Here is a 12,757-nt window from a genome sequence, read left to right as displayed (position 1 = left end):
GTATATGGAACACGACAGATATGTTCTCAGACATGGTTTCTGTGGATATTGCTGAGCCAGCTAACCAGTTAATAGCTGTGACCACACATCTGAGATTGTATAGAAGGAGGAGAGATAATTCCACACTGAGTATAATTGCCCTTTTTTGGAATGTCAGTCTTGAAGATCATGCTCTATGGAACTGTGTGTATATGTGCATGTGTAAGTAGTAAGTGAGTATTATATAGGTCACACAGAAAATGCCATTACAATAACCCACCATACATAGACACCCCATCAACCAAAAAAGCACTTTCACTTGCATCCAAGCACAAGATCTGCGAGTACCTCCATATACATGCAGTATCCTGGGTGAGACTGCAGAGACCCCCCTCCCCTTTTTTCTCCCTCTCTCTTTCCCTATTTATCCCCATCTTTCCCTCTCTCCTTTGCCTGCTGTTGTCACCTACCGGCAGTATCTGGATCTCAGTCAGAGTGATCACTTTGACCACACAGGATCGACTCATGGCTCCGAGAGTGACGGCCTCCGCCTACAGAGACGACTCAGGCAACAGAAGAAGAAGCACTACCGTACTGCCTGTCTGTCAGGATCCCAGAAACAGAAAAAGGAGAAGAAGAGTGGAGCTGCCATGTGCGCTTCCTGAGCTTTGCTGAAACTAACGTATGTCGTTCCAGGAAAGGAAGGTATGACACATCAGCTTTTTGGAGAGCAGGTCCACTTCCTTTAAGTGTGTGTGGGCGTGCGTGCGTGAGCCAAGCACTCATTGCAAACCCTAACATTGGTTAGGAAAAGGCCTGACTGTGGCAGAAATACAGATGGCAGTTGGTCTGAAGCAGGCAGGGGGGGATAGTTCTGTGTTCCTGCCTCTGACTTGCCACACTTTCCTGCCTGAAACCCTTTCAGCTCTGATTAGCACATTCCTCCCAGGTTATCTCACTGACACTCACTTCCCCAGGAATCCCTTTACTACACACACACACAAACACACACAGGTCTCACTGGGCATTCCGAAGGCATTGTGCTTACCAGAACCTCTCTGTACCAGAAGTACTGAGGACAGCAAAGTGGAAGCTTGTGTGACTCAACCTCTTGATCCTGTAGCATCAGATAATGCCAAAACGTTCAGCGAAATGTCCCAGCCAACAAACACCTGGTCTGGGAAATGGATTCTGATAGCATTTTAAAAAAAATGCTTTCTCACCCAAATATTCTGCAAAAACATTGTGTTGTGTCTGTTTGTCACTATAGCTTAATTCTCACTACTTCAGTCGATGTCAGCTGTATCAATATTTGTGATGATTGAACGCCCTAATAACTTTAGACACAGTTAAGTAAACGTATCAGAGCTGAATTTAAGTACAGCAATAAGGGTTCAGATGTCATTACAATGAAGCAGAAAGCAAGCACATGGTCTTTGGAGTGCATGCTTAACTTGACACTTAAATGCTCAATTAAGGCCTTGTCTCGCAGTGTCGTAAAGAAGCATGTTGTTGTGAATTCGTTTTCTGATGGGAGGCTTGTTTGTGACGTAGTAAACACACATGTTTCTGGGCCTGAATGGTTCAGGATTTTATTATTGTGGGAAATCCTTAAACTGATACCGTTAGGCTACTGGCCTTAGTGGAGTCATTGTGTTAACTGACAGTTTTAATTATCTGAGGAAATGAGCAGTCGAATTGAAGTGACACTTTAGCAAATGTTTTAGTATCATTTTGTTCTGCATTTAGTGGACAGGAAGTTCTCAACTGGGAAGGAAGTTGGAGTTCTCAGACAAGTGCTTGTTCAGCTCTCTCTCTGTGTGTGTGTGTGTGTGTGTGTGTGTGTGTGTGTGTGTGTGTGTGTGTGTGTGTGTGTGTGTGTGTGTGTGTGTGTGTGTGTGTGTGTGTGTGTGTGTGTGTGTGTGTGTGTGTGTGTGTGTGTGTGTGTGTGTGTGTGTGTGTGTGTGTGTGCGCGCGTGTGCGTGCATGCGCGCGTGTGTGTGTGCGTTTGCGTGTATCTTTGTTTGACCCCTTATGCCTACGTCTATTTTCGCCACTGCCCAAATTCCTAGCTGGCCATTTTCCATTCATCTTGGGGCCCATCCAGAATGCTCACCTTTGTTAGTCCCACACACCACAGCATATATATTTAAAACATGAGCAAGGTACTTCCTGTAAGAGTTGGCCTGCTTCTGAGACAAGACTTCAAAGTCCTGCTCCCACATCTAAGGGCTGTTTTATCCTGCTAGAAAAGGAATGCATAATAGCCGCTGCACCTCCCTTTAATGATTCATATAGAAATTAAATATTACAGCCACTTTAACGTCAGTGTTATATGTGTGTGCCTAACTGTTACCTTGAGCTTGATGTTGGTATAGGAGTGATATGTGCCTGTATTGGAAATGTTGACCTTGTATTCGTACGCTTCTTTACAATGCGCATGTACCGTAGCCTACGGTATATTGGGAATAGAGAGATGTCTACTGTGTAGATGGATATAGTGTTGATTGGTTTTTAATAAAGACTTGCTTGTCCGTACCAATCACAATATCTATTGTACAACGTACAAAATCCGACAGCATGCAATAGATATTGTAAACTTTGATATGAGTGAATTAGGAATGTCATTGCATTTCTCGAATGCAATACAACATTTTAAGGGAGTAGATTTTTAATTCTAGATAAACCTATAATTAGCTAATTGGTGGCAATATCTTTTGTCCAACGCATATCTTTCAGTTTCTGTTTTAATCATCCATAGCCTAAAGAGGTCATCAAACACTGAATGACCCTTTGGCTAACTAACAGTACCATCCACACAGACACACATGCACACATACATATGCACACACACACACACATGCTCATACACAAGCACACTCACACGAATCAAGACTTTTGAAGAAGAGGAGCAGCAATGTTACAAACAATGTCATACACTCCTAATAGGTTCTTAGGGTGAAGAGGGGAGATGAACGAGACCGTTCTTCTTTAGTCATTTCGCAGGAGATGTAATTACAGTGAAATGGAGTAATGTGATTTTCGCCCTTAAATCAATTAGGCCGGTCCGTCCCTGTCATGGATGACAAGAGGTTGTTCACAGGGACACCTGAGAGCTAAGGCATCTAAGGTCATCCTCCTCCCTCCCTTCTTCCTTCTCTTTGCTTCAGTTTAAATGACTGAGATTAGAAGGTAGATTGGAAATTTGGAAGGTATGCCAATTTTCCTGTGAACCTAGCAGCGCCAATGAGAGGCGTGCCTGTATGGATCTCCCTGTGATACGCTTGTCTTGAACTAGGGTAATGAGCTGCTATAGTAGGGGAGAACCGGGCCGAAAAATAACACTTTCATCATTACTCAGAGATCGATAGAGCTAGAGACACCTTATTTTATTTTATGACAACTTATATATGTTTTCTACCATTAGCAGCTGTAATTTCATTTCTAGGGTAAATTAGTTTAAATGAAATTGACTGTCACGCCCTGGTATGTTTCACCTGTCTCCACCCCCTCCAGGTGTCGCTTATTCTCCATGGTATATTTATCCCTGTGTTTCCTGTCTCTCTGTGCCAGTTTGTCTTGTATGTTCAAGTCAACCAGCGTGTTTTTTCCCGTGCTCTTGCTTTTCTTTTCTCTTTACTAGTCCTCCTGCTTTTCTTTTCTCTTTACTAGTCCTCCTGCTTTTCTTTTCTCTTTACTAGTCCTCCTGCTTTTCTTTTCTCTTTACTAGTCCTCCTGCTTTTTTTTTCTCTTTACTAGTCCTCCTGCTTTTCTTTTCTCTTTACTAGTCCTCCTGCTTTTCTTTTCTCTTTACTAGTCCTCCTGGTTTTCTTTTCTCTTTACTAGTCCTCCTGGTTTTCTTTTCTCTTTACTAGTACTAGTCCTCCTGCTTTTCTTTTCTCTTTACTAGTCCTCCTGGTTTTCTTTTCTCTTTACTAGTCCTCCTGCTTTTCTTTTCTCTTTACTAGTCCTCCTGGTTTTCTTTTCTCTTTACTAGTCCTCCTGCTTTTCTTTTCTCTTTACTAGTCCTCCTGCTTTTCTTTTCTCTTTACTAGTCCTCCTGCTTTTCTTTTCTCTTTACTAGTCCTCCTGGTTTTGACCTTTGCCCGTTTTTCTGGACTACTTTCCCGCCTGCCTGATCATCCTGCCTGTCCTGACCTCGAATCTGCCTGATCATCCTGCCTGCCCTGACCTCGAATCTGCCTGATCATCCTGCCTGCCCTGACCTCGAATCTGCCTGATCATCCTGCCTGCCCTGACCTCGAATCTGCCTGATCATCCTGCCTGCCCTGACCTCGAATCGGCCTGATCATCCTGCCTGCCCTGACCTCGAATCTGCCTGATCATCCTGCCTATCCTGACCTCGAATCTGCCTGATCATCCTGCCTGCCCTGACCTCGAATCTGCCTGCCATTCTGTACCTCTGGAACTCTGAACTGGTTTTGACCTTTTGCCTGTCCACGACCATTCTCTTGCCTACCCCTTTTGAATTGTTAATAAACATCTTGGACTTCTGCCTCCTGTGTCTGCATCTGGGTCTCGCCTTGTGCCTTTATATAGACAGAGAACAGAACAACTGCACCGTTACTTTTGTAGCTGTCGATGGGGCGGGAGTAACACAGCCTTGGGACAGAAGTAACAGTGGGCAAGAAGTGCAAAATATCGGTATTTTCTTCGTGTTTCTGGTTTGTAATGCACGTTACTTCCAACAAATGTTCCTCAGCCATAATTTCATGTTTCATGTCCATTTTGAATAGTTAATGCTAAAGGTTCGTCATTTATTAAAATGAACCATGCGTCCATATCGCAACGTTGCACAACCACAATATTTTGCCTTCCAATATTAATCAGATTAAAATTGATCACCTAATAGCTATGTTAACCATGATTTCCACATCTCACGTTAATGGGAATGTAGTAGATGTTTTTCACCATTTTCAATGACTTCATGCTTAGCCCTACCAATCAGGTGTGCTCCACCTTGTCATGCACACTCCTCGTGTCTTGATAAAAATAAAACATCTTTGTTCTCCTCTCAGACAGACATAAAGACCCTGTACATGAATGGGGTTTTCAGGTGTTTTTATATTCACTATCGTTTTTGAAAATGATGAGATATACTGTTGAGATGCTACTGAAAGGCCAAAGACCTGCTGTTAAAATTCTGCTGATAGTCGACAAATGGTTTGTTGAACACCTGTAGATGAACTACAGACAGACTTTGACATGTTACTGATTGTCCATCTGTAGATACTTTACAAACTACCCAAATAAAATGTTACTGATTAGAGAAGCGTGATCAACATCAACTACAGAGTGCATCAACACAATTTGAGGGCTCAGAATGTCCCCTCAGTGTCCCTGTTGTCACGGAACATTTTACCTTTACAATTCAGTCATTTAGCAGACACTCTTATTCAGAGCAACTTGGGTTAAGTACCTTGCTCAGGGGCACATCGGCAGATGTTTCACCTAGTCGGCTCGGGGATTCGAACCAGCGCCCTTTCGGTTACTGGCTCAACACTCTTACCCACTAGGCTACCATCAAATGGCTATAGTTGTTCTTGTCATTACTCAAGCACGAGCAGCTTTAACTTCAGGAGGTAATAGTGTAACAAATCTGAATCATAAACCTCCCTGGTGGTACTCACGAAACCCTCACCTCCCCCTGAATCACCAAATGGCCATCTCCTGCCACATGACTCCTCCATCCTCCCTGACCCTCAGACACAAAGCTGCCCAGCGCCACAGAGCAGTGGCTTATGGGTAAACTGCTGTGTCTGTGTCTGCAGTTTTGGGGGGCCTCTTTGTCCCTAACCTTGGCTGAGCACTGGGTTGACCACTTGTCTGGGATTAAATGGATCCTCTTTATTGTCATCCTCTGGGTGAGGTTAGGAGAAGTGGCGTTGCAGGCTACTTTAATCTGTGTTTTGGCAGAGAGGGAAGGGGAGTACCAAGAGGTCACTTCTATAACATTGAGGTTCTAAGATATGCACTCAGGATACCGTAACACGAGCAGAGCACAATTTCATGGAACAAATGTACTCAAGTTTTTTTCCACTTCCAAGAAATATACCTGTAACAGAGTGGGCCGGTGTGATGAGCTATAGGAAGATGGGTTCATTGTAATGGCTGGAATGGATCAATGGAAAGGTGTCAAACTGATCAAACATATGCAAACCCCATTGATGCCGTTCCATTTATTCCAATCCAGGTATTACACTGAGCCCAATCCTCCTATAGCTCCTCCTACCAGCCTCCACTGCTGTATGATATATTGGATATTTTCTTAAGTAGATGTTCCGATAGCAAAGCAGTAGTCTGAAAAGAATGCATGTCAAAAGCAGACTGAATACTATCATTGTAGTACTGTATACCTAACGCAATGATATTTTCACTGATGGCCTCTCCATTGACAAAGTCTATTTTCATAAATTGATTGAATTTGAAGGGGGAAAAAAGTTCAATACTATGTCTCATTGTAACCACCACCATTTTATTGTTCTACTTGATTTAATATTTTACCACGCTAAGAGTCATAAGCATTTCATGCTCTTTTTTCATGTTTTATTTAATTAGGCAAGTCAGTTAAGCACAATGTCTTATTTACGATGACGGCCTACCAAGAGGCAAAAGGCCTACTGTGGGATGAAAAGAAAATGTATGACATAACACACATCACGACAAGAGAGACACCAGAACACTACACAAAGAGAGACCTAAGACAACAACACAGCATGGCAGCAACACATGACAACACAGCATGGTAGCAACACAACATTGTTTACATTGTTACCCTGATTGTCAGGCTGAACACAACCAGTGCACATTTAATGCAATAGGTTTTAACCAACCCTTGTTGGTCTGTCTTATTTCAGGAACAATTAGGAAAACAGCGAGCTTCCGCTCAGAGCAGAAAGCCATCCGATAGAGGTAAGAGAATGGAAAGCAATTGGTCCATTTTACACCAAATGTCAGGGTAGATGAAATGAGAATGAACTATTAGCTGGCCTGTCATGGCTGTATGATTCTGGGGAGCTCACGCTGCGTTCCTATTGTTTTGATTTATCATCTACTCTGTGACTGAGGGAGAAAAGCTGACAGCTCACAAAAAATGGTTTCATTTCAACCAGGGTGATATTTACTGCGCGTTGTGAATAATATTTAATTCAGAGTTACTAAAAGCAGCCCTGCCTGGCTTATAACGTGGAGACTGGAGATGGGGAAAAAAAAGCGCTGGTCGCATCCCTGCCTTACCTCCTCCCCCAACTGACCTTTTGGATCTCCCTGGAGTAAAATCCTCCTCCAAACTTTTGAAAGTGCACATTAAAAATATATTTGGGCTAAATCTGCAAGCCACCGTTCAAAACCTTTCACTCGATATATTCATTACGCCCCCCCCCCCCCCCCCCCCCTAATCTGATTGTGGGAAATTAAATAATGCAATAGCTGTTTAATGAGAACTAAGCAGAACATTTGATCAACTTTGACCTTACAGGAGCAAATAATATGTGGTTTGTGTGTGGCGGACAAAGGCGCTTTTGTCCTGAGCGTCTTTGGTCCCCTGTCATGGCACAGTTGGATGTTTAGAGGGGGAGAGGGAGACAGAGCGCACGCGCACACAGGGGATCTGTGCTACCCAGAGGCACCCAGGCTGAGGTTAGAAGCAACCATGAGCCAGTGAAAGCGGTGAAGGATAGGGGGGAGGAAGAAGAGTAGATTGGCACCCTGTCCCCTGTCTTGTTGCGAGGTGGTTACTGTGTTGTAGAAGCAAGGGGGAAACCCACATACAGTGTAAAGACATGAGGATTTGAGAAAAGTTGCCGGATAGTAAATTAAAATTGTTATTGTGGTTAGGCTCACAAGACACTGTTTGGATGTTTACTCAGATACTGTGAAAAAATTGAACTACAAAAGGCCAATAAGTCCTCTTATCAACTCCACATTCCCGACACACACAGCAGCACATAAATCTCAACACTGGCATTGCATAGCCCAGCTGAATGTTGTTTACACATAATCATACGTCACAGTCACTTTTATACACTTCTATTAGCCTTGTTAATTCTGATTACATGCCATGTGTCATTTTTTTTGCCTGTCTTACCCAAGGAAATAATGACTGGATATGCATTTTACAAGATCACCACAATCCTATTGCCCCAGGGATTTGTTGTTATGTGTCACACTCTTAGTAACCCATATGCCTTCAGAAAGTATTCACACCCCTTGACTTTTTCCACATTTTGTTGTGTTACAGACAGAATTGATTCAATTTAGATTTTGTTTGTCACTGGCCTTCACACAATACCCCATAACGTCAAATTGGAATTAGGTTTTTACACATTTTTACCCATTAATAAAATATTAAAAGCTGAAATGTCTTGAGTCGATTGAGTTGTTATGGAAAGCATAAATAAATTCAGGACTGTAAATTTGCTTCAAAAGTCACATAATAAGTTGCATGAACTCTGTGTGCAATAATAGTGTTTAACATGATTTTTGAATGACTACCTCATCTCTGTACCCCACACTGTCACGCCCTGACCTTAGAGAGCCGTGTTTATTCTCTATTTGGTTAGGTCAGGGTGTGACTTGGGTGGGCAAATCTATGTTTCTATTTCTTTGTTGGCCTAGTATGGTTCCCAGTCAGAGGCAGCTGTTTATTGTTGTCTCTGATTGGGGATCATACTTAGGCAACCCTTTTCCCCACCTTAGATTGTGGGATCTTGATTTTGTTAGTTGCTGTATAGCCTGCAAAACTTTACATTAGTTTTGTATTTTTTTTTGGTGTTCATTTTAAATACAGAAAAAATGTACGCTTACAACGCTGCACCTTGGTCCAATCAATCTTTCAACGAACGTAACACACACATACAATTATCTGTAAGGTCCCTCAGAAGAGCAGTGAATGTCAAACACAGATTCAGCCACAAAGACCAGGGAGGTTTTCCAATGCCTCACAAAGACAAAATAAAAATAATTTTTTTTTAAAAATAAAAAGTAGACATTGAACATTCCTTTGAACATGGTGAAGTTATTAATTACACTTTGGATGGTGTATCAATACACCCAGCCAATACAAAGATACTTCCCAACTCAGTTGCCGGAGAGGAAGGAAACAGCTCAGGGATTTCACCATGAGTCCAATGGTGACTTTGAAACAGTTACAGAGTTTAATGGCTGTGGTGGGAGAGAACTGAGGATGGATCAACAACATTGTAGTTACTCTACAATATTAACTTAATTGACAGAGTGCAGAATATAAATATTCCAAAACATGCATCCTGTTTGCAACAAGGCACTAAAGTAATACTGCAAAAATGTGGCAAACCAATTAACCTTTTGATCTAAATACAAAGTCTTATGTTTGGGGCAAATCCAACAGAACACATTACTGAATACCACTCTCCATATTTTAAAGCATAGTGGTGGCTGCATCATGTTATGGGTATGCTTGTAATTGTTAAGGACTGTGGAGTTTTTCAGGATAAAAAATAAATGGAATGCATCTAAGCACAGGCAAAATCCTACAATGTATTGACTCATGTCTAAAACATGTTTTTACTTTGTCATTATGGGGTATTGTGTGTAGATGGGTGAGAAAATAAATATTTTAAATCCAGTTTGAATTAAGGCTGGAACACAACAGAATGTGAAATAAGTCAAGGGGTATGAATACTTTCTGAAGGCGCTGTAATTGACCTCTGTATTCTGTTTGTTTTACTGGCTTTAATTGTACTCTACTATCTATTAAAGTTCTACAAATACTTACAACTCGGCATGGAAATGTATTTTTTCCACTGACAACAGACAGGGGGATGTAATGAACCATGAACTATCCCCAAAGTACTCTACTATAGTTCATAACAGTACTGTTATAACTTAATCAAATAGATTTTAATATTCAATAATTTCTTTATAGAACAATAATTAATTGTCCAGGTCAGTCTGCTTTAAATTGGATCAATGGCCCTCCTTTTTTCTTAATTGATTAATCATCTCAGCCTGAGTTTAATTTGATATTGACGAAGACGAGGCCCCCAGAGCGAGGAGTACAAAGTACACCACTGTGCCAGCCTCCCTTGGCCGGCCTGTCAAAGAGGGGCCTTGTCTCCCCATGTCCTGTCGTGGGTCTCCGTCCCCCGTCCCAATCCTATCTCTTTAGGACCTGATCCAAGATCGAGCGCCAAGATAGTCACGGAGGAAATATACAATGATTTGTTGGACATCAGATAAGGTCCGTTTCTCATCTCGGCGAATCAGCTGTATTCTTAGCCTGTCTGCGTGTAGAGGAGAAGCCTTTTCTCTTTTTAAGTTTTCCTCGCTTCTAAAACCCTCTCATGACCAACTGATCTACTTTGATTTGTATGCGTACAGTAGCAGGTGTAGGCTAGCACAATCTATACCAGCACAATATACTGGCGTCCCGCGGATCAATTTCCTAAAACCAAATGTAAAAACTGTTGGGGGTCTCAACTTACGGTTGAGAGTTAGAATACTAGAATACACAAGGTGTCATTTCTAAATTTTTATTTTATTTGTTTTTTTTACCCCTTTTTCTCCCCAATTTCGTGGTATCCAATTGTTTTTAGTAGCTACTATCTTGTCTCATCACTACAACTCCCGTACGGGCTCGGGAGAGACGAATGTTGAAAGTCATGCTTCCTCCGATACACAACCCAACCAAGCTGCCCTGCTTCTTAACACAGCGCGCATCCAACCCGGAAGCCAGCCGCACCAATGCGCCAGAGGAAACACTGTGCACCTGGCAACCTTGGTTAGCGCGCACTGCGCCCGGCCCGCCACAGGAGTGCGCGATGAGACAAGGATTTCCCACCGGCCAAACACTCGCTAACCCGGACAACGCTAGGCCAATTGTGCGTCACCCCACAGACCTCCCGGTTGCAGCCGGTTACGACAGAGCCTGGGCGCGAACCCAGAGTCTCCGGTGGCGCAGCTGGCTCTGCAGTACAGCTCCCACCACCCGGGAGGCTTGTTCATCATTATTTAATAGAACATAACACTGAATGACAAAACAACAAAGAGAACAACCAAAACGGTTCTGTCTGGTGCAGACACAGAAACAGAAAGCAACTACCCACAAAACCCATGTGGGCAAGAGCTACCTAAGTATGGTTCTCAATCAGAGACAACGACAGACAGCTGTCCCTGATTGAGAACCATACCCGGCCAAAAACAAAGAAATACAAAAACATAGAAAGAAGAACATAGAATGCCCACCCAAATCACACCCTGACCAAACCAAAATAGAGAATAAAAAGCCTCTCTATGGCCAGGGCGTGACAGTACCCACCCCCAAAGGTGCGGACTCCGGCCGCAAAACCTGACTCTAAAGGGGAGGGTCCGGGTGGGCCTTCTTTACGGCGGCGGCTCGGGTGCGGGACGTGGACACATAAACAGAAAGCAACTACCCACAAAACTCATGTGGGCAAGAGCTACCTAAGTATGGTTCTCAATCAGAGACAACGACAGACAGCTGTCCCTGATTGAGAACCATACCCGGCCAAAAACAAAGAAATACAAAAACATAGAAAGAAGAACATAGAATGCCCACCCTAGTCACACCCTGGCCTAACCAAAATAGAGAATAAAAAGCCTCTCTATGGCCAGGGCGTGACAGTACCCACCCCCAAAGGTGCGGACTCCGGCCGCAAAACCTGACTCTAAAGGGGAGGGTCCGGGTGGGCCTTCTTTACGGCGGCGGCTCGGGTGCGGGACGTGGACACATAAACAGAAAGCAACTACCCACAAAACCCATGTGGGCAAGAGCTACCTAAGTATGGTTCTCAATCAGAGACAACGACAGACAGCTGTCCCTGATTGAGAACCATACCCGGCCAAAAACAAAGAAATACAAAAACATAGAAAGAAGAACATAGAATGCCCACCCTAGTCACACCCTGGCCTAACCAAAATAGAGAATAAAAAGCCTCTCTATGGCCAGGGCGTGACAGATTGGTAAATTAGTCTAGCGTCCAGCTGTCTAAATTTGTTCGAATTAGCAAACATTTCTCTCCACCCAATTGCTGCAAAACTGCAAAATGTTCTCTCTGCCCCATGGCAAAATGTGTAGAATTGCAAGTATTTAACTCTTAAACTTGGTATTATTCCTCCATGGATGGGGGTATGCAGAGTTCCGATTTCTTTTGGTGGCCCCCATCAACGTTGGCCATCCCTGATCTATAGCTATTGGTCGGTAACAAAAACAATTACAGGGCAAAAACAATCGATTATCGGACGTTATCTTTAACAGCTGAGACCTTTTTGACTTAACTCAAGCCCACTGAACCCTGAGTACTAACTGTCCTGATAGTTCAGATGGTGTTCCATGTGATGTCAGTGTGGGTCAGCTCAGCAGTAAGCCTCTAAACCCTTTAAAGGTGTAACATAGCAATCCTTAAAGAGGTCCAACAGTTGTTTCAGCCTGGTCTTTTTAATGTTACAAGGGACGGCTAATAATCCCAGCGTTAACTTCCAGCACTACCAGAGCACGGAACATTCCTGAGATGTTTCTCACCACCTCTTCTCTCCCCCTTTTCCTCTCACTTCCCCCCCCCCCCCCCCCCCCCCCCACACACACCTCTCTCCCTCCATCTCTCTCCCCTTTCTTTTCAGGCTCAGCATCACTATGATCTGATGTGCAGCGGAGAGAGACGGAGAGAGAGAGAGAGAGAAAGAGAGCGAGCACCTGTGTGAGGCTAATGTGACACGGCACCAGTCTTTTCATCACAGCGGGGTGCCCTCCAGACCAAAA

General features: G+C 43.3%; 1 protein-coding gene and 1 long non-coding RNA gene across 17 annotated transcripts in view; one reads left to right on the top strand and one right to left on the bottom strand.

Annotated features, from left to right (window-relative positions):
- The window catches only part of tfec (transcription factor EC), a 19,935-nt gene extending 19,100 nt beyond the window's left edge, over window positions 1-835 (bottom strand). For 4 of the 16 annotated variants that reach the window (XM_021577483.3, XM_090214245.1, XM_090214251.1 and 1 more), the window contains exon 1: window positions 450-835. In XM_021577483.3, coding sequence (XP_021433158.1) covers window positions 450-506 — 57 coding nt within the window. In that variant the 5' untranslated portion in view covers window positions 507-835. The remainder of the gene's footprint in view (window positions 1-449) is intronic. The other 12 variants (XM_021577479.3, XM_021577482.3, XM_021577484.3 and 9 more) reach the window with 7 other exon arrangements.
- LOC149973021 (uncharacterized) lies at window positions 553-12,757 on the top strand. The gene is made up of 3 exons (XR_016490255.1): window positions 553-684; window positions 6,858-6,912; window positions 12,619-12,757. It is a non-coding gene; the product is annotated as an uncharacterized LOC149973021 (long non-coding RNA).

The sequence above is a fragment of the Oncorhynchus mykiss genome, chromosome 21, assembly GCF_057628025.1.
Source record: "Oncorhynchus mykiss isolate SJ-2025 chromosome 21, ASM5762802v1, whole genome shotgun sequence".
NCBI classification, from domain to species: Eukaryota; Metazoa; Chordata; class Actinopteri; order Salmoniformes; family Salmonidae; genus Oncorhynchus; species Oncorhynchus mykiss.
Note: the sequence above shows the minus strand (reverse complement) of the source record. Positions and strands in the feature narration are given on the sequence as shown.